General features: G+C 38.4%; 2 protein-coding genes across 4 annotated transcripts in view; both read left to right on the top strand.

The window, feature by feature from the left end:
- Window positions 1-10,719, top strand: part of LOC306856405 (sarcoplasmic/endoplasmic reticulum calcium ATPase 2) — a 53,993-nt gene extending 43,274 nt beyond the window's left edge. For both annotated transcript variants that reach the window (XM_079395680.1, XM_079395679.1), the window contains exons 15-20: window positions 4,221-4,441; window positions 5,205-5,407; window positions 5,503-5,588; window positions 5,690-5,823; window positions 7,373-7,490; window positions 7,723-10,719. In XM_079395680.1, coding sequence (XP_079251806.1) covers window positions 4,221-4,441; window positions 5,205-5,407; window positions 5,503-5,588; window positions 5,690-5,823; window positions 7,373-7,490; window positions 7,723-7,992 — 1,032 coding nt within the window. In that variant the 3' untranslated portion in view covers window positions 7,993-10,719. The remainder of the gene's footprint in view (window positions 1-4,220; window positions 4,442-5,204; window positions 5,408-5,502; window positions 5,589-5,689; window positions 5,824-7,372; window positions 7,491-7,722) is intronic.
- An 843-nt stretch (window positions 10,720-11,562) lies between these two features.
- Window positions 11,563-22,938, top strand: part of LOC306856180 (breakpoint cluster region protein-like) — an 88,043-nt gene continuing 76,667 nt past the window's right edge. For both annotated transcript variants that reach the window (XM_079395264.1, XM_079395265.1), the window contains exon 1: window positions 11,563-13,790. In XM_079395264.1, the coding sequence (XP_079251390.1) occupies window positions 12,302-13,790 (1,489 nt within the window). In that variant the 5' untranslated portion in view covers window positions 11,563-12,301. The remainder of the gene's footprint in view (window positions 13,791-22,938) is intronic.

Below are 22,938 nucleotides of genomic sequence, written 5' to 3'. Positions count from 1 at the left end.
ATTCTTCGGTCATCCACCACAGTTGTTTTCCGTGGTCTTCCGGGTCTTTTGGTGTCGCTGAGCTCACCGGTGCGTTCCTTCTTTTTAAGAATGTTCCAAACAGTTGTTTTGGCCATGCCTAATGTTTTTGCTATCTCTCTGATGGGTTTGTTTTGTTTTTTCAGCCTAATGATGGCTTGCTTCACTGATAGTGACAGCTCTTTGGATCTCATCTTGACAGTTGACAGCAACAGATTCCAAATGCAAATAGCACACTTGAAATGAACTCTGCACCTTTTATCTGCTCATTGTAATTGGGATAATGAAGGAATAACACACACTTGGCCATGGAACAGCTGAGAAGCCAATTGTCCCATTACTTTTGGTCCCTTAACAAGTGGGAGGCACATATGCAAACTGTTGTAATTCCTACACCGTTCACCTGATTTGGATGTAAATACCCTCAAATTAAAGCTGACAGTCTGCAGTTAAAGCACATCTTGTTCGTTTCATTTGAAATCCATTGTGGTGGTGTATAGAGCCAAAAATGTTAGAATTGTGTCGATGTCCCAATATTTATGGACCTGACTGTATGTGTATGTGTTTGTTTGTTTGTTTTTCCATTTTATATTTATTTAAATAACAAACATACATTCACATATTGGCACAGCTAACAACACATCATGCGTATAGACATTGTGCTTTTACATTGTGTACATATAAACAAAGAAAAGAGAGGAAATAACGTCAGTAAATCACAAGCAAAACTTGACAGCATCAGTTCGTCCACTTACAGTTATACTTGGTTTTGGAGCTCATTTATGAAAGGACACCATATGGCAGTGAACTTAGACCCGGAACCCTTTAAATTAAGACTTATTTTTTCCAAACTCAGGAATTGTAACACATCTCTGGCCCACTGTTTAAAAGAATGTGGAAATGACTGTTTCCAATTAATTAAAATCAAGCGCCTTGCCAAAAGAGAAGTAAAGGCAATGCAGTCCAATTCACTTTTTGACAAAGTGTTATTTTCACATACAATATCAAAGATGGCAGTAACAGGATTTGCACAAACATCTTTACAAAATATTCTAGAATAAGATTAACAAAAAATGTGACCAAAAAACAGACAGACTAGGACATAGCCTAAACATATGGGCTAATGTAGCAGGGGACTGCTTACATCTTGTACAGATGGGGTCAACAGAGGGATACATCTTTGCCAGCTTGGCCTTAGAAAGATGAAGTCTATATACCACTTTAAATTGAATAAGGCTGTGTCTAGCACAAGTAGAAGATCCATGAATTCTGTATATAACCTCATTCCATTCCTCGTCCGTCAGGTAGATGTTAAGGTCCAGTTGCCAGGAGTCTCTTTGTGTGGTTATAGAAGTGGAAAATAATGATACAAGTTTTGGATATAAGCCAGAGATGGTTCCTCTTTGTTCTGGATCGTCAGGAAAAAGTTGATCAATAGGGTTTTGTTCAGGAAGGGAGGGAAAAGAGGGAAAATTCTTGCGAATCTGAAAAAGTGGGCTTTAGGTATTTTAAATTGAGATTCTAATTGGGCAGAAGACAAGAAGCAGCCATCAGCAAAAAGATCTTTAAATGTTAAGATACCTTTTTCTTGCTGTAGAAAGAATGCCTGGTTATTCAGAGGCTGAGAAAATCTATGATTTCTGGCAACTGGAGCACAAATTGAATTTCTCTGCCATCCAAAATATTTGCGAATTTGGGCCCAAATCTGAATGGAGTTCCATACCATTGGGTGCGATGATTGAGAATCTAGACCCATCGGCAAGGGTGAGAATAGAAGAGCTGAAAGCGAGGAAGGAAGGCAGGTTGAGGATTCTATCTGGACCCAATCTGGTACGTGATTTATGTAATGTGAACCTTGCCAATAAGTCAAAGCCCTCAAGTTACAAGCCCAATATAGTTGAAAATTTGGGAGCCCCCCTGTTCTATATTTTAATATATTTTAAATGTTATTATATAAACACAACCTATTTTTCTGAAATATACACATGCATGTGTGTGTATTTATATATATATACAGGTCCTTCTCAAAAAATTAGCATATTGTGATAAAGTTCATTATTTTCTGTAATGTACTGATAAGCATTAGACTTTCATATATTTTAGATTCATTACAACACAACTGAAGTAGTTCAAGCCTTTTATTGTTTTAATATTGATGATTTTGGCATACAGCTCATGAAAACCCAAAATTCCTATCTCAAAAAATTATCATATCATGAAAAGGTTCTCTAAACGAGCTATTAACCTAATCATCTGAATCAACTAATTAACTCTAAACACCTGCAAAAGATTCCTGAGGCTTTTAAAAACTCCCAGCCTGGTTACTCAAAAAACTCCCTCATTACTCAAAACCGCAATCATGGGTAAGACTGCCGACCTGACTGCTGTCCAGAAGGCCATCATTGACACCCTCAAGCAAGAGGGTAAGACACAGAAAGAAATTTCTGAACGAATAGGCTGTTCCCAGAGTGCTGTATCAAGGCACCTCAGTGGGAAGTCTGTGGGAAGGAAAAAGTGTGGCAGAAAACGCAGCACAACGAGAAGAGGTGACCGGACCCTGAGGAAGATTGTGGAGAAGGACCGATTCCAGACCTTGGGGGACCTGCGGAAGCAGTGGACTGAGTCTGGAGTAGAAACATCCAGAGCCACCGTGTACAGGCGTGTGCAGGAAATGGGCTACAGGTGCCGCATTCCCCAGGTCAAGCCACTTTTGAACCAGAAACGGCGGCAGAAGTGCCTGACCTGGGCTACAGAGAAGCAGCACTGGACTGTTGCTCAGTGGTCCAAAGTACTTTTTTCGGATGAAAGCAAATTTTGCATGTCATTCGGAAATCAAGGTGCCAGAGTCTGGAGGAAGACTGGGGAGAGGGAAATGCCAAAATGCCTGAAGTCCAGTGTCAAGTACCCACAGTCAGTGATGCTGGTGTTGGTCCACTGTGTTTTATCAAGGGCAGGGTCAATGCAGCTAGCTATCAGGAGATTTTGGAGCACTTCATGCTTCCATCTGCTGAAAAGCTTTATGGAGATGAAGATTTCATTTTTCAGCACGACCTGGCACCTGCTCACAGTGCCAAAACCACTGGTAAATGGTTTACTGACCATGGTATTACTGTGCTCAATTGGCCTGCCAACTCTCCTGACCTGAACCCCATAGAGAATCTGTGGGATATTGTGAAGAGAAAGTTGAGAGACGCAAGACCCAACACTCTGGATGAGCTTAAGGCCGCTATCGAAGCATCCTGGGCCTCCATAACACCTCAGCAGTGCCACAGGCTGATTGCCTCCATGCCACGCCGCATTGAAGCAGTCATTTCTGCAAAAGGATTCCCGACCAAGTATTGAGTGCATAACTGAACATAATTATTTGAAGGTTGACTTTTTTTGTATTAAAAACACTTTTCTTTTATTGGTCGGATGAAATATGCTAATTTTTTGAGATAGGAATTTTGGGTTTTCATGAGCTGTATGCCAAAATCATCAATATTAAAACAATAAAAGGCTTGAACTACTTCAGTTGTGTTGTAATGAATCTAAAATATATGAAAGTCTAATGCTTATCAGTACATTACAGAAAATAATGAACTTTATCACAATATGCTAATTTTTTGAGAAGGACCTGTATATATATGTATATGTATATATATATATATATATATATATATATATATATATATATATATATATATATATATATATATATATATATATATATATATATATAAATAATATTTATATATTGTGTGTGTGTGTGTGTATATATATATATATATATATATATATATATATATATATATATACATATACGCATACATATACATACATATACATACATACACACAATAAATATACACAGCACACATACATATATTATGTAAACAAACTTATTTTGGATGAGATGAATTGCCATTAATCATTTGACAGCATTATATATATATATATATATATTATTTAACATGATAAATATCTTTACTGTGACTTGATCAATTAAATGTGTCCATGCTGAATAAACGTATTTATTTCTTTCCACCAAAAAAAAAAAAAGATCTCCCTGACTCCAAACTTTTCAACAGTAGTGTATATTTATATAAAAATATGATTCTTTATTAAATGACTATAAACATGGAAGGATGTCTTCAGGAAGGTTTATATTGTTGGAATCATTCTCTCTCAACTGACCTGCCATCTTGTGTTGATTCCCACAGACTGGAGATGGTGTGAATGATGCACCTGCTCTGAAAAAGGCTGAAATTGGCATTGCTATGGGGTCAGGCACAGCCGTGGCTAAGACTGCCTCTGAGATGGTCCTTGCTGACGACAACTTTTCCACCATTGTGGCCGCTGTGGAAGAGGGTCGAGCAATTTACAACAACATGAAACAATTCATCCGCTACCTCATCTCCTCAAATGTCGGCGAGGTGGTCTGGTAAAGATCTTAACCTTTTGCTAACATTTCAGGAATGCATTCTGTATTTTCATTGGCACGTCCAAACTAAACTTATGACTAATTTAAAATTGCTCTTTCAATCCATTTAACTTGTACACGTAATCTGATATATTTACGGACTTGAGGTAAGATTTTAATAGATGTTTTTGAAAGGAGCTTCTTATGCACACCAAGGCTGCATTTGTTATTTTAAATGCAGTCCAACTGTAATGTTGTGAAATATTTAAAGCAGCCATTACTCCAGTCTTTCAGAAATCATTCTAATATGCTCATTTGGTGCTCAAGAAATAGACAAAATAGAACATTTGATTAGAAAGCTAAAAAGGACCGCATTTATATATTTATTTACGTTATAAATGTCTTTACTTTCACTTGTGATCAATTTAATGTGCCTTTTCTGAATAAAACTAATCTTACTGATCCCAAACCTTTGAATCATGAATGGTAGTGTTTAAATAGGGTTTTCAATGAGAAGACCCTGGGTGTTACATACCAGAGTGGTTATTATACAAAATGTTTGTTATATTATGTTCTTCACTAAATTGTTTAATCAAGGTTTATGATTCATCCTATATGTACCAGAATGGCACAATTTAGTCTCCATCCTAAAAGTGATACTATATAAATGGCAGCACAATGAAATTTATTCCTTGAGCAAACTTAGATCGCTGCCAAGGTCTTTTTGACATTGTTCCAGTTGTTATCTAATCACATAACTCACAATGTGTATTCTCTCTGGCAGTATTTTCTTAACAGCGGCTCTGGGCTTCCCCGAGGCTCTGATTCCAGTTCAGCTTCTGTGGGTGAATCTGGTGACCGACGGTCTGCCTGCGACCGCGCTGGGCTTCAACCCACCCGACCTGGACATCATGAGCAAACCCCCTCGCAATGCCAGAGAACCCCTCATCTCTGGATGGCTCTTCTTCAGATACCTGGCCATTGGCTGTGAGTGCATCACATTTATTTATTTATTTTTACTTTTTATTTTTTTTGCTAAAGTAAGTGAGATTTGACACATTGTTCTCCTTGTCACCCTATAGGTTATGTGGGTGCTGCTACTGTAGGTGCTGCTGCGTGGTGGTTCATTGCTGCTGAAGATGGGCCCAGAGTCACCATCTATCAACTGGTTAGAAACTCACCTTACATTTCAATACACAATTTGTTCTCAAACAAATACATTCTAATTTTTAAATTTGCCTGTCACCTTTTTTTTTTTTTTATCCTCAGAGTCACTTCCTTCAGTGTGCACCAGACAACCCTGAGTTTGAGGGTCTGAAGTGTGAATTGTTCGAGTCTCCCTATCCTATGACCATGGCGCTGTCTGTACTAGTCACCATTGAGATGTGCAACGCCCTCAACAGGTCAGTATCAGAAGTGCTTTGCAATACAGGAACAGCTTATCGCTGAAAATGCCCCAATTGACCCTTCGCAAAATCCCGCCCTCCTTAGTTAATGTTGCTATGTCCGACAAGCCATACCTCTCTCACACTACACACCATGTTCTGACGCAGTAAAAAAAAAAAAACATCACGGAGCAAAGAGGAAACTGACAACATGCCGACAGACAAAACAGAGCAGGTTACTTCTTGTAAGAAACAAGCTCTCAGATTTTAAATAGTCTTTTTTTTTATTTTTTTTTTTTTTATTCAAACAGTAAATACCGCTTTGTGGCTCTTTAATGTGTCGTGACAGATCGCTGTATTGCCTCAGTTCTAGCGGCACATGTGAACTGACAGTCTTTTCATATTTACTTAAAGTACGAAATAAACATGAATGTTTATCATAACGTATTTTATTTCAACCGTGGAAAGACATTAATACACACAATTTTCCACCAAAGTTAATCTACTCTCCTGTCTGATTTGTTTGTCGGGCAAGATGGCGGATTCGGCGTTATGATTGGTCAGATCGTCTTGTCAATCAAGGTTTTCACGAACAGTCAATTAAGTTCCTATTTACATCTGCTATTAATATTCGTCCGATCACAAAGAACGAGACAATGCTGTATACACTTGAAATTAACTTTTTTGTAACAATATATGGTCAGATTTTAAAGGGAGGTTTTTTTCTGCATAAATTACTTAATTAGGGATAATATTAGACAGTTTTGTAAAAAAAAAAAAATTCATTTTTATTTGATCAAAAGTGACAAAGACATTTATAATGTTACAAATGCTGTTTTTTGATGAGGGGCAATACTTAAACCCCATTTACATTTGTATTCAGCTATCAGCTGAAACTGATTTTAATACCAGGTGTTAACAGTAGGGCTGGGCAAAAAAAAAAAATCATATTTCGATTAATCGTTTCTTTTTATGACCTCGATTCGATATTGATTCTCAAAAGCCGCGAATCGATCTTTTCCGGTATTTATTTCAGCAAGCATATTTAAAACAAGATCATTATTTCTTTAAAAATAAAGATTTATTTTTATTAGTAGTAGTAGCATTGAGTCTTAAGACTGCTAAACAGTAATATATACTGACACCTTATGACCTGATGACATTTATTTTGACTGTTTGCCGTGAAGAACTTGCAGCTGCTGTGTATCATGTGATATGCGGTAGTTTTCTCAAAGTAAACGGTACAATGCTAATGAAATGACTCTCAGAGCAGCTGGAGATGATATTCGTGTGTTAATATCATCATATAGGTTTAAAATACAGGCATGTGGTTCTTAATTTCTTTTTATTAATTCACCATGTGTAAACTGATGTTTACTGTACTGTTTTTGAAATATCAATAGCTTTTGAAAAAAAAAATCGAGAATCGAATTGAGAGCTTGCGATTCGAAATCGAATCGGGACATCTGAATCGATACCCAGCCCTAGTTAGCAGCATAAGTGGTGGATTATATAAATATTCAGTCTCTTAAATTCACAATGCTATCTTGTTGATGTCCTGTCATAGTGTTTCTGAGAACCAGTCTCTGCTTCGCATGCCCCCCTGGGAGAACATGTGGCTGCTTGGAGCCATCTGCCTCTCCATGTCCCTCCACTTCCTTATCCTTTATGTGGAGCCCCTGCCGGTAAGATCAATAAGATGATCAGTTTCAGTGTTTTAGTTCTTTTACTTTTTTTGCAGTATTTGTAGAATTTAATGTCTTTTTTAATTCCAATTTTTAACCTTTTTTAACAGTTCTGAGTGAATTTATGTATTTATATTGTTTTGTGATCAAACTGTTATGAGTTTAGTAAATTGTCCATTTATTATTTACTCTGTATAATAGTTAAAATGACTCTACACTATTTTCTCTGCAGATAATCTTCCAGATCACCCCACTGAACTTGATCCAGTGGCTTATGGTGTTAAAGATTTCCCTGCCTGTCATCTTGCTGGATGAAGTGCTCAAGTTTGTGGCCAGAAACTACCTGGAAAAGCCCAAAGACCTGGACAGTCCCAAGGACAAGGGCTGCATGCTCAGCACCTGCATGGAGGGCATTTCCTGGCCTTTCGTGGCTCTCTCACTCCCTCTGGTGCTGTGGATCTACAGCATTGACACTAACTTGGCCGAAATGTTCTGGTCTTGATTGAAATAAGCACAGATGTGTGTAGATAGTGTGTACGTGTCTGTGTGTGTGGTTGTGCGTTTAAAGTGTGCTGCCGCAACAGAGAATGTGTACAAGAAGGACAGGATTAACAAAAAAATAACCGTGATATAGACACATAACCTTTTTTTTTTTTTTTTAACATGTCCAGTGGGGATTGAGGAGACCATACAGACCTCAAGTATTAGTGACCATTGGTTTCTTTTTGTTATTGCATTTTTAATCATTTGTTTACTGTCTTATTTCAAACCAGTATCAATTATGATGATATCTAATTTGTTTTGGCCCCAAATTATGTTTAAATGGCTGAATGGAAAAAAAGTACTTGTGTACAGATGTTTAACACTATTTTATGCAGTTGTTCATTTGTTGTTATTTGTTCAATTTGCTAACAGAGCAGAGTGGGTAGGGAGAGGGAGAGAGAGAAAGAACAAGACAGAACTGTTTACTAATGTTTACCTTTGTGTCTTTGGCGTGAACATCGTTAAGAGCAATGGACAAGCATGGTGTTTCAAAGCAGCATGGGAAAGAGAGTGCAGGATATTTTGAATGCTTCACGGTCAAATCCTCAGATGAAAGCTGCATGTTCTGTATTTTGCATGCAATTTGTGTGGTTTTTCACTTATGATTTGTACCTGTATGTCTTTCCCTGTGTGTAATAACTTCCATTTTTATAGGTATACATTGTGTTTCCACTATTACCTGACACTTTTGATTAGTAAAGCCAGTTTTTCTGCACTAGGCAGAGTACAGCTACCTCAGGACTGTCAGATTAGTCTCTCTCTGGTTGCTCCCCCCCCCCCCCCCCCCCCCCCACTTAGATTTACACCGCTTGTACACATTAATGCATGTGGTGTGCCTCTACTTGATGATAAACAGAACTCTGATTCTTTTGGCCCCAGCTAATCTGTTTTAAGTTTTCTTGTGTTTTTTTTTTTATTATTGTTTTCACTGTATTTTATAATTGAATGAACTTGCATTAACTTAATTTAGGGTTTTTGTTTTGGGTAGAGGTGGGTTGGACAAAAGATGTAAATGTTACCATTTAGTGGGTAAGGCCAGAAGACGAGTAGAAAATTTAACCAGCAAAGGCTTAGGTGTTGCATTCAAAACATGAATTTTAAATGCAAAACCAAAATGTTTCATGCTACTTTTAAGAAAATACACTCATTTGAATTAAAATGTGTGTCTTCGTTTTACTAGCTGGTCTGTTCCTGTGATGCAACACGGCAAGTTTTAGGAGCAAATATACTTGAATAAATGAAATTAATATACAGAGATTTAGTTGAATGAATAGCTGAGCACAAGATTGACGGCTGGGAGGGGCTTCCTTGCGAAGCTGCTTCCTGTTTGGCCCTCACCAGCCAGTCTGGTAGTGGCCTGTATATTTGTACATATGCAGCACATATATCTGAACGGTACAAAGAATTTTTTCTTTTTATGAAATAGAGCTTTCTGGCATTTAGTTGTCCATTGCATCACACTAATTCTTGCTTGCTAAAATGGATGCATGTCCCTGACTATGCCCTTGGTGTGAAATTTCAGTATTTTTCTAACAATCATGCACATTCCCTTAGCCTTCAGTGGACTTGCATTTAAGTGAGCATCACTGACATTGCTGCCACACATTTTTCCGCTTCTTTTCACTGTTAAAACAATGTCCCGAAGCCTCAAGTTTTCTGACAATGGACCAACCCTGCTAACATGTAAATGTTAAATTCCCACTACGACCACTGTAGCTGTGTATAGCTGCATTCAACACATGGCTGTATCAGCTTGAATACATTCCACTGTTATATTCCACTGCAATATATGCTATTTTTAAGAAATATATAATATATTGTAAAGACTTGGTCAAATTACTTGCGTGATTTTCTTTACCACATATAATTTCAATCTTGTCTCTAAATGAAATGAATAAACCATTAGTTTTTATTAGAATGGTCCGTACACTGTGGTCTGACTTGCTCAGGAACTGAACTTGGATGTTGGCATAAATGACTCAAATGAAAACACTATTGCCATTAGAAATATGTTGCAGTCTCTTCTTTTTTTCAGTAAATGTTGCCTTTTGTATTAATCGTACAATTATTTTCCTCTTTGTCATACTTGCTTATATGCTAAATATTTATTTAATGGTGCACTTTAGCATTTCAGTTTCATTCTAAAAAAATCCTTTCCATTCCTTTTTTTTTCATTTGTTTTTATTGGCAGTTATTGCTTCTGCCTCTGCTTGTGTTGGGAAACCACAGGCTTCTGTGTTGTGCATGTCTGTTTTGAGTGGCTTCATTTAGCTGAATATCAGAACTTGCATGTTGAATGTGCAGTTCAGAGAAAATAGACACCATCGCACTGCCATATCACATGTAAGAGTGGACTCAATAATAAAAACCATTCACTAGTAATTAATAAATGACAGAGAAATAAGAATAATGAGTGTGTATGGAAGCAAGCAGCATCATTTTCTACCCTGCATGACAATGTCTACATTGCTAATGCTGATGCAAGGAGAGTTTGCTGCATTTTGTTTTCTGTGTAATTTGTCATAGTTTTATATACATGTATTATATAGTTTAATGCATGCCTTCAGTTGTAATTAGACAAATAATTTGATCTATATTTATATAGCAACTTGCTGTGTACATTGCTGCTAAATGGTATATGATTAAACACATAATTTTACAAATAAACTCAGCAGTTAATTTTACCAAAGCTGACGTTCATGCTTTGTGCCTCTGTGTTAGAAAAAAGCCATTTAATAAATTTAAATATAAAATGGAGTAGGATTTTCTTTTATTCAGTCTGTTACCTGAATCAGTGTCATTGGTCAGTAGAACAGTAGAAACTAACTCAAAAGCGGCCAATATGTGCTGCTTGTTATTGTCCCTAAAATAAACAATAACGCTGTGAGTTCTTAAATGAAGCATAAAGACTTCCTGAGCTGTCCTTACTGCTGTAATGTCTAAGATTGAACACTTGAAGGCGACAGAGACCATATTTGGCGCTAAAGTATGGTCCAATTACAATGACATCATCTTATTTCACATATAAACACAGCTGCATCTTTTATGTAACCAGTGACCGAAATCAGTTAAATTAACAATAGCATAAATGATGCCTGTCACAACGCAATGTAATTTTACAGTGCCTGTTATTAGCTATACAAAAGTAAAGGTTTTATATTTGCAAATTGTGTTATTGTACACAATGTTAGATTGCTATTTATCTATATCCAGAAAAGCAAATGAAAACAAAAACATTAAATATTTAGTGCAATGAGGACATTACAAAAATATTTATTCCAGTGTTGTGTGCTCATTCTCTCACATTTAAAAGGCTGGACGAGCATGTAAACGTGACTCAGTTCAAACAATTCCCCTAACACGCATAAAAAGTTTGATATTTTACACCTCGCTTACTACAAGCTCCCTGACCTATGCGGTGAAGCAGCCTGTCGCTTTAAATCGAACCCATGCTGGGAGAGCTGTCAATCATGTCTCTTAGTCCCGCCCCTTCTTGCAGCAGCAGCAGCAGCGGCGTCTAGTGCTTTTCATACAGAGGCATTACGTACAACAGATCTAATTATCAGCGACAAAATGGGATAATCGTGAGCGTCTTTAGAGAATTTCGTCAACAGGAACTAAACGACCAAACAAGGAGAGTGATTTAAAAAAAAAAAAAAAAATTCCAGTCTACACAGACGTAAGTAACGTTACAAAGGGCTTTGGGGAAAATGGTGATAAAAAATATATCACATTATGAACGCAGGACAACTGGAATACATCGCCACAGACACGACCGGACCGTATAATTTGTTTATGGCGACCAGTTTATTTCGAAAAGCATCCTAAGGAGTATTTTGTTCATCTCGTGCGACCTGGAGAACAGATGCTGTCATTGTGCTGGGGACCGAGATTTGTGCGCGTGATATTCTGCAAGTGGTCTCGTCGGAATGGTGCGCGAGATGAGACTGCGCGTGCCTTTATTGTTTCCGCGCGACATGCTCAATAACGGTCGTTCTGTCGTTGAACAACTCGAGCCCAGAGACGACGATTTTGGTACTGAAAGACTGAGACTTCTAGTGACAATTCCAGGGAAATCATGAACGAAGTGTTTTGTATACGTTTGTATTAGTGTTATCGAAGAAATATCCTTTATTATGAACTGGCACTGCCGACTTTTCATACTTTCCTCAATTTTCCTTTTCTTCAGCTAAATTCTACTTAGTTTGAGATACTTGACCGTGTGTTTCTGACCAATTTGGTATTTGCAAATAGCCTGAGCAAACACAATGGTGGAGCCTGTGGGTTTCATTGAAGCCTGGAAAGCACAGTTTCCAGAGTCCGAGCCTCCGAAGATGGAGCTGAGGTCTGTTGGGGGAATCGAACAAGAACTGGAGAAGTGCAAAGCGTCCATAAGACGCTTGGAAATGGAGGTGAACAAAGAGCGCTTCCGGATGATCTACCTTCAAACGCTGTTGGCCAAGGAGCGAAAGAGCTATGACCGGCAGAGATGGGGTTTCAGGAAGCCACCTCACATGACTGAAGGGGACCCCCAAGCTGTTGGGGCTGATTCTCAGCATCTCCATGTACAGGAGCAGGGACAGCCAGAGCGCAGCAGGTTTCAGCCTGTGGGGGAGTCCAGAGCAAAACCACGACCACCCCCTGCCAGGAAGTCAGCCTCCCACGGTGATGGATTGGAGCTACAGTCCTCATTTGAGGCGCACCAGGCAGGGCCGGTCAGTGAGACCGACGGGCTCTCGCCATCCACACAGAGGGGTGGAGTTTCCCCTCGCAGACCCCATCCACCGCCTGACAAGGAGTTGCCCTCGGATCCGTCCCCCAAAGACAAGCCGGGCATGGGGCTCGGGGTGGCTGCCTTACGTTCGAACTTTGAGAGAATCAAACGGGCCAACTCACAGTCAGCCAGTGATGGAAAATCAGGCCAAGAGAAATCATTCTACGCCAACGTTGAGTTCCATCACGACAGGGGCCTGGTAAAAGTCAACGACCGTGAGGTCTCAGACAAAATTAGCTCTCTTGGGAACCAAGCCATGCAGATGGAGCGCAAAAGGTCACTTCATTCACTTCCAGGCAACCTTGCTACGGTCGCAGGTGATCTTCGCCCCAGGCCTGTCTATAGGGGACGCTCTACTGAAAGCACCTGCGGATACGACGCTGAGTATGAAGATGGTGAACCCAGTCCTCGCTACAGCACTGCGAGACCAAACGGGGCCAAACCACCACCGCCGCCATGGCAGCCATCAGATTTCCAGCCATACACTAGTGTTTACGTCGGAGGGATGATGTTAGGAGAAGGTGGCGATGGTAGGGTCACTATGAGAGACCATGGAGGAAGTGACGACCATCTTCTCACCTGGCCCAGGAGGTCGTACTCACCTGGAAGTTTCGAGGATGTGGGAGGCGGAGGAGGCGGATACACACCAGACTGCAGCTCCAATGAGAACCTGACGTCCAGCGAGGAAGACTTCTCCTCGGGACAGTCCAGTCACGTGTCGCCCAGCCCTACGACAGCCTACCGCCGCCCACTCCGAGAGAAGAGTCGTTCACCTTCTCAGAACTCCCAGAATTCTCAGCACTCGTTTGACAGCAGCAGTCCCCCTACACCGCAGACACAGAAAAGACACCGGCAGCAACATGTCGTGGTGTCTGAGGCCACCATTGTGGGCGTAAGGAAAACAGGACAAATCTGGCCCCATGATGGAGACTCTATTGCCTCCAGTCGGGCTTCCCATGATAACAGTTACCATGGAGATCTAGGTAAGTCATGATTATGTTGTTGTTGTTCTGTTTTTCTTATCACAGGTGAAGTGGTTCCTAACAAAAACCATAGCGAAAATGAATGGTTTTAGATAAGCAAAATTGGTTGCTGCTGTAAAACTGTAAATGAGACGTGACATCACTGATGACATCATTGTCAGGCTGATACACTGGGTAGCAATGTGCAGCTTTTGGCCAGACACACTCTCCTTACAGTGATAATAAGTGGGCATTTTGTGTTTTTCTTCTACTCTGCCTGCTTGATCAGTCAACTTTTCAGTTTTTTTTCTCCTTGTATATTTTGTTGTTCTTCCACTAAATCCCTCGTCTGTCAGCTTCTGTGCTTCCCGTCCCAAGCTATTGTCCACTTTTGTTTCACGCTCTGTCTGTATCAGTCAACTTGCTGCGGTTGGTTAATCCGGTCTGATGAGACTCATAGATGAGGAGTAATTAACTGGACAAGCTTATTCATGATCATGAGGTCAAGATGTGCGTGTCAGAGTTTGTTTCTTTATGCAGGAGAGGAGCTGAGGAGCTTTCACTCTTGTCACATGCTGCTGTGGGAATCTCCCAAGCAGGACAAAGACCCAATGAATGAGTGTAAATTATCATACATATTTGCATTCATTTTTATGGTAGCCTACTGTATGTTAATACCATGAATAATAGACTTTATAATTATAATATATAATAATTAGACTTTTAGTTTATAAGGAAGAAATCATTCAGTTTCTGTGATTGTTTCAGTGGAGTGACATCAGTGGAGCTCATGTGATTCATCTCTTGTGAAATGCTGTAGTTGAGTGTAGGCAAAAGAGGGACAATGAATGATTTCACTTTTCTAATTGATGTCCATGTACAGCAAGTTCTGAGAGAGTTTGATAATCATGTGATAATCTTATGTGTTGTGCACTTCTGCAGTTTACATATGTTTTTCCTGCATGATGTTATTTTTAGCAGCAAAAATCCCTTATTTTGTAGAGGGCCAGGGAAAATGTTGAGAGGGCAAGTAAAATATAAGCCACTGGTCCAGTGAAAAACATCCTTAATGGTCTCTCAGGCGCACCAAGGCTGCATTTATTTGATCAAAAATGACAGTAAACAGTAATATTGTGAAATGTTACTGCAATTTAATATGTGTATGTATATATATATATATATATATATATAATAAATTAATGTAATTTATTTAACATGTAATTTATTTCTGTGATGGCAAACCTGAATTTTCAGCAGCCATTACTCCAGTCTTTTTTTTTTTTTTTTTTTTGCGTTTTTTTTTTTTTATTATTAATGCCAAGGCAAAAATAGAAGTACAGAAAATAACAGCATTACATACAAAGAGGTTACATTACATGCAAAGCACCATTTCTAGATGTATGTAACAATTAAATAATCCAAAACCAAGTTTAACAAAATAAATCAAACAAGATTAAATAAATTGAATAAATTAACTGTCTTAAGAGCTTTAAGATTCTTGGAAGCTGAAATAGCTTGGATATACTGTTGAACCTCTTTTTTAAAAACAAGAAATAAAGGATTTTGATGAGTGAACTTACTGCGGTGAATATGAAACTTTGCAAGAAGTAATAATAGGTTAATTATAAAATATTCATTAATTTTATCTTTTTGTATATTAAAGAAGCCAAACAGTACATCCTTGAAAAGCAAAGAGAAACCCTGGAGCACATTGCGATTGATAACATTAGAGAATTCAATCCAAAATAGCTGCGTGTGAGGACAATCCCAAAAGACATGCATATCAGTTTCATTAGGGTCACCACAAAAAGCACAGCTTGTATCTATATCTGATTTGAACCTTTTCAAAAACACTTTAGTTGGGTAAAATCTGTGTAACAATTTGAATGAGATGTCTCTAACCTTGTTAGTTATGATGTATCTTGAAGACAGAGTCCATACTTTTTTCCAGTCAATATGATTAACAACATTCTTCCAGTAAGACATCACATATGGAGTTGTTACAAGCTCCTTTTGAAAAAGGGATCTAATCTTATAGTTACGTGATGAAGGATGTGACAAAAAGCATAGTTTTCCTACTGGGATTTCAAATGGGTCTAAAGAAATAGGTAAAGTACTGGGTGATCTAACAGAGTCCCTTAAAAGCATGACAACTCCTTTAGGAATAGCATCCATGACAATGGAGAATTCTTTGGGAGTTACTGGGAAGTCAAATTTACACAAAAATTCTTCGTAACTTAAAATAAGGCCTTCTGAGTTAAATAACTGAGAAACTATCAAAATGTTTTTCTTAAACCAATGACTGAAAAACAAAGATTTTCTCTTATAAACAATGTCTTGATTGTTCCAAATGAAGTATCGGTGTGGGGAGAAATTGTGCTTAAAGATTAATGACCATGCAAGTAATGACTGTTTATGAAATTTAGATAAATTGTAAGGGATTCTAGCAATATTGTAATTACAGATCAATAAGAAAGGGAGACCACCTAATTTAGAGAAGTAGTAATTGGGGATAAAATTCCAGATTGAATTTGGATTACACAAAAACTGCCTAATCCAATTAATTTTGAAAGTGTTGTTCAAAGAAGAGAAATCAAGGAAATTCAACCCACCATACTCATATGTGTTCATTATTACAGACTTCTTAACATAATGAATTTTGTTTTTCCAAACAAAATTAAACAGGATTTTATCAACTGATTTACAAACTTTGTTGTCCACATATAGAGAGAGTGCAGCATATGTAAGTCTGGAGATGCCCTCCGCCTTAGCCAGTAGTACTCTGCCTCTCAAGGTCAAGTCTCTCTGCAACCATGCGTTAAATCTTCTTTGGGCTTTTATTATAGCTGGGTCAAAGTTCAAGGTACATCTTTTATCTTGATTTTTAGTTATCACAATACCCAAGTATGTAATTTCAGATTTGACAGGGATATTAAAAATAGTAGGTGCTGTACAATCTTTAATAGACATTAATTCACATTTTTCTATGTTTAGATTAAGACCCGAAGCTTTAGAGAAAAGTTTTATATAATTAATTGCTATAGGAATTTGGGAAGCATCTCTTAAAAATAAGGTGGTGTCATCTGCTAATTGACTCATAAATATTTCTCGATCTGCTATATGGATACCCCGAATACCGCTTTCACATACAAATGTTGACAGTAGCTGCACACAAAGAAGAAATAAATAGGGAGAAATGGGACACCCTTGTCTCACTCCTCTGGACAAACTAAACCTAGGTGAAGTGCCATTCTTTAATTTAATCGAAGCACTTCCATTATTGTAAAGGGTTTTAATTACACTGCAGAACATATCCCCAAAACCAAATTTTTCTAATGAATTAATAATAAAATTGTGCTCTAAGGAATCGAAAGCTTTATAGAAATCTAAGAAAAGAATGAAGCTGTCTTCCTGAATCAAATCTGAATAATCTAATAAATCAAGAATCAACCTTATATTGTTAACAATGTGTCTTTTGTTCAAAAAACCAGATTGTGTCTCATCTATTACAGAACCCAGTACGTATTTTAATCTCTTAGCAAATATAATAGCTAAAATTTTATAATCAGAGTTAAGCAAAGAAACAGGACGCCAATTGTCAATTAAAAGTAAATCTTTTTTAGGTTTCGGAATTAAAGTAATGAAACCTTGAGTGAGAGTCGGGGGGAGAGCCTCATTCTGTATGCTTTCTTCAAAAACCTTTAGTAAAAAAGGAGACACTTGTTTAGAGAACTGTTTATAGAACTCTGCGGTAAGCCCGTCCGTTCCGGGAGATTTACTGTTTTTAAGTTCTAGAATTGAGTTACTAACTTCAGATAAAGTAATTTCACTATCACAAAGAATTCTGTCATCTCTTGAAATAGTCTTACAATTTTTAACAGACTCCAGAAAAGTACGGGCTGCCTCTTCAGAATACTTTTTTTTATACAGTTTACTGTAAAATTTAGAACAGAAATGTGCAATGGATTGAGGATTTTTAGTGACTGTCCCCTCAATATTAAGAGTTTCGATTAGTGAAGTACTTAAGCGACTCTTTTCTAGTCTGAAAAAATAAGCTGTGTTGCATTCTCCCTCCTCCATCCATCTTTGTTTAGATCTAATGTAAGCACCCTGTGCCCTATAAGTGTACATCTCATCTAATTTAGATTGCAAGTCAGCATACTCAAGCTTTTCTGATTCAGAAAACAGCTCTGGGGGTTTAGAAGAAAGTATTGTAATTTTAGACACCACCTTATTTTCCTCTGCTCTCTTAAGTTTAGCTAATTTACTACCGAATTTCCTAAAATATTTACTAATTTCAAACTTTAATAGCTCCCACTGGCAACAATATGAGTCTAACACTAAAGCTCTTCTCCAGTACTGCTCAATCATTAATGTGATATTCCTCTTAACATCTTCAAACTGGAGAAGGGAATTATTCAATTTCCAATAAGAAGGTGATGAGCTGAAGTCAAGGGCTGCAGAAAGACAAATCTTGAGAGAGACAGCACTGTGATCTGTAAGAGGTGTAGCATGAATGCTGACTGATTTACAACTGTTTACTAGGCTTTGGGAAATGAGCCAGTAATCTATTCGGGACTGCTTAGAACGGTCCTTGCTGCTCCATGTATAAAGTCTCTGGTGTGGATATAATTCCCTCCATATATCAACAACACAAAAACGTAACATGAAATTATTCATAATTGAACTTATAGAAGCAGCTCTAGGGGGAAACCTATCTAAATCACTATTTAAAACCATATTGAAATCCCCTCCTGAAATAAGGACAGCATTGGGGTATTTGTTTAACCAGTACTGAATATTTTCACTGATCACATCCATTAAAGTGGCATTTTCTTTAGAAGAATTGTACCCATATACATTTAATAGAACTGAGATGGTCTGACCAAGTGAAACCACTAATAAGAGAAAATGACCTTTGGGATCACTGACAACGTGTAAAATCTCACCAACAAACTTATTTTTTAGAGTGGCGACACCTGCTGACCGTTCTGTGCCATGCGACATCCATACATCATTGCCCCACTGGGACCTCCAAAATTTAACATCGTCTTGTGTGGAGTGGGTTTCTTGAAAAAAGCAAAAGTCTGATCCGTGGTTTTTAACAAACAAAAAGAGGGCTTTGCGCTTTACACTGTTTCTTAAACCCTTGGCATTTAGAGAAATGAACGATATTGACATTGATAAACAAACAGCAATGAACAGCTGTTAACACGAGTCAAAACAAAAGCAAAAAGTAAGATTTCACTGAGATGAGGAGAAAACTGAGATGAACAGAGCTTAACTGACCAATTTAACTGACCAATTTAAATGACCAAATTAAAGGTCCAGCTGTAATACAATGATGGCTCAAATGCCATAGTGACAGGTAAAAGTCACCATCTTAGAAAAGAGTGCACGATCCTTATAATAAAACTCACAAAGTAATCTCCACACCTTCAATGAACGCACGCGCTCCGATGTAATAGGCCGTTTTTCCAGTGGCCCTTGCCTCTCTCACTCTCGGCCACAAGCTTTTCCTTCTCTCCCGGTCCAGCGAAGTCAGGTCCTCTGCGAAGCGCAGGTTGTTGTCTTGGAGAAACTGAGATTTCTTGGCAGCTTTCCATAAGGCATCGCGGATAACTCGTGAGGTAAACTGCATGATAACAGCGCGAGGTTTTGTGTTGTCACCTCTCCTCCCTAGACGATGCACGGTGTCAACGACGTCAGGGAACTTGTTCTTGGCTTCGGGATAAGTCTCACTGCAGATTCGAATGACCTCGGATCTGATATCCTCCTTAAAAGTCTCAGGCACTCCAAACAGCCTCAAATTCCACCTGCGAGAGTATCTCTCCAGGTCAGAAATGCGTGTTACCCAGGTGCCTGTGAGACGTTCTTGATCTTTAAGTCTGGAATCTACATCTTTCACATTCTTCTTTAGATCTTGTACTTCAGCACACACAAAATCTATCGTTTTCTTCAGCCCTTCTATCTTCAGAGCATTGGTGCTAATCATTCCTTCAAGTGCATCAGACCGAGTATTGATCAGCGAGGAGAGTGTGGAAATGACAGCAGAGTCGGCCAGCTCATTTGGACTTGAAGATTTACCTTTTTTATGAGCAGGAGGCTTGCTAGGAGTGACAGGGAGTGAAGTCGTGCAGAGCTCAAACTCGTTTACAGCAGGGGATGCATAATCGTGAACATCCATACTACTAGTGTCGCCAGTGTCTGATCTCTCTTTGCGTTTGTCAAATGGCATGTTGACACTCTTAAATGAATGTACTGATATATAATTAAGCAAATGTAGTGAAATAGTACGTTAATACAGCTAGCCTTTCTAAATCTGTGAAGTTTGGTCAGGAGCTCTGAAAATTTCGTCTTAACAAGGCGCCATCTTGGACCTCCCCCATTACTCCAGTCTTTATGCCATTTGATCCTTCAGAAATAAGTATGGTGACACATACTCAGAATGCGTGCTCTGCATTTAACCTATCCAAAGTGCACACACACAGCAGTGAACAGAAACACACCGTGAACACACACCCGGAGCAGTTGGCAGCCATTTATGCTGTGGCACCCTCCCCCCACCTACAATCCCTGCCAGCCCGAGACTCGAACCCGCAACCTTTGGACTACGAGTCCGACTCTCTAACCATCAGGCCACGACTTCCCCAATAATTAAAATAAATAATTCTAATATGCTGATGTGGTGCTCTTTTTTTTTTTTTTTTTTTTAATTGTGCTTCTTAATCATTTTTTTGGGGGGACTCAGTGGTGTATATTTTTGATTTTTGATGAATAGAAAGTTCAACAGAACAAAATAATTTATTAGAATTTTTTGTAATATTATAAATGTCTACTGTCACTTTTTTCCGTTTAATGTGTCCTCAATGCTATCCTTACGGTATGAAGTATGAATTTCTTTCCAAATAAAAAAAAATGAAAACCTCACTGACCCCACGTTAGTGCACTTTGACTAAATTCATGAACTAATTTTTGCTGGGAAACGTTGGCATGTGATACATAACATTAGTGATTGTTTTGTAGTTTTCAGCTAATTTTGTTGATGCTTTCAAGACTATCACAAGTCATTTGAACAATTTCAACAAAACCTCATCAGCTAGTTAACAAAGGTTCTGCAGAATTTTCAACAATGTAAATTACATCTCAGAAAACCAAATATTTGAAGGTGTTAACATGAATATACATACTCGATGAACTCTAAACTTTCAGCAGTGACTATTCTTTCAACTAGCTTCAAACTTTTACTGGCTCCAAGCTAGTGAGCAGTTTTTATTGTTGACCTTGTAGAAGTAGGAACTCTTACTGATGAAAAGTACAGCATAGTACTGTTACCTAATAAGCAGGTGTCTGGAAGATTCAGCCAGAGAGACCAATATTCATGAGTGTGACTCACCAGACTGCTATTTCCATGGTCAGACTGTCTTTATAAGCATTCCAAACTTTGAACTGCATTGGTTTATTTGTTTTATCCAGTATCTTTTAACTTGTTTCTCGCCAAGAATCAGAATGACATCAGCTATCAGAATGACTACAGAGGGGAGGCGGTGTCATGTGGCATGCTTGGCTTGAAATCCCAAGGCTTTGAGCTGATGAGGTGAATTGCACTTTGGTGTGAAGCAGACAGACCCGGAGGGCGTTGGCACGGTCCGTCCATTCAAATGCCAGGAAGATTCTCTTTGTGCAAGAGTGAGATAACACAGAGGGCGGACGAAGATAGATAGATACCAGCTGAGCACAGTCCAGTAAGCTCCAGGTTCTTTTGTCCTCATACTGACTTAAAATCAATGAATAAGTTTGAAAACCACCTCACTTGATATAACCAGGTGGCGTTGTAGTAAAAGTCTGTAGATCTTTAACCTGATGAAATGATTTTCTACTTTAATATGCAACCAGTTATCTGCAAATCAATTTACATTATAGTTTGAGATGATTTGCACATTTGTTCCTGTTAAACAGTGAATCAAGCCAGTCAGAATGAAATCAATAGAGCGGTCATTCATCTAATGAAAAAAGCCTTTGCAGGCCATGCAGGTTACCATTAGCGTGACAGTATGCAACTTATCTTGCCAAGAAAGAGATCTCATATGATCTTGCCTGACTTTTCATTTTGTTTGACTTGCTGCTTAGAAACATGATATTTTTAAAGGACACTGCCAAGGAGAGGAATGAAATCCAGTGGCCCAAAATCATAATGCTATAAGAGAAGAGGGAGGCAGGAGGACATAGCGTGTGCTGAACTGCTGTCTCTCGCCTCAGTGGACATGTGAAGATGTGGAGGCTGCTGAGACAGACATAGGAAAGGCTCTCATTGCATAATGGTGTGAACAGTCCCACTCATGCATGTGTGCATATGCATGTGTGATTTTGATGTTTGCATGCATTTATTACATCTTCGAGCCATTACAATAAAATTTGATAAGTGTTCACAGACACCTCTGTGTCCTAATTGCCAGCCTAACCCTGTCATCCTTTGAAATTTGCAATTCAGGAGTATTTTAATAAAAGCATTATTTCTGCACACAGAATCAAGCCCATCTGCTGAGATTTCTGCATCTCTTGTTTCCTCGTCCTCCTCAGGGGACTTCCCACAGTCAATGTCCCCCTTGTAAACAACAATTGTATAATGTGACGCTAAGGATTGAATTTGCAAGAATTTAGTGATCAAGATTCCTCTTAAATGTTCTTCCACAGTACGTTAAAATGAGAATGCTGGCTCCTGCATCAGCAGCACCACACGCATGCATTGTGATACTCTTGTGAAAGTGCGCCGAAAACTGACATGGAAGAGAAAAAATTGTTGAATAAAGTCGTTATTTTTGTTTTCTTTGTGCACAAAAAGTATTCACATAGCTTTATAAAATTAAGGCTGAACCACTAATGTCACATGGACTATTTTAATGATGTCCTTACTACCTTTCTGGGCCTTGAACGTGTCAGTTGCATGGCTGGTTATGCAGGGTCAGAAAGCTCTCGGATTTCATCAAAAATATCTTAATTAAGGGTTTAATAAGGGTTTTTCTTACGGGTTTGGAACGACATGAGGACAATTATTAACAGAATTTTCTCTTTTTTTGGTGAACTAGCCCTTTAATTGTTCCAGTAATTATTGATTCATTTATATTTAAATTATTTTTTACAATAAATATTTCAAATTTTACATGATAAT

The sequence above is a fragment of the Barbus barbus genome (genome assembly GCF_936440315.1).
Source record: "Barbus barbus genome assembly, chromosome: 36".
NCBI classification, from domain to species: domain Eukaryota; kingdom Metazoa; phylum Chordata; class Actinopteri; order Cypriniformes; family Cyprinidae; genus Barbus; species Barbus barbus.
This window is presented reverse-complemented; position numbering and strand designations above follow the sequence as displayed.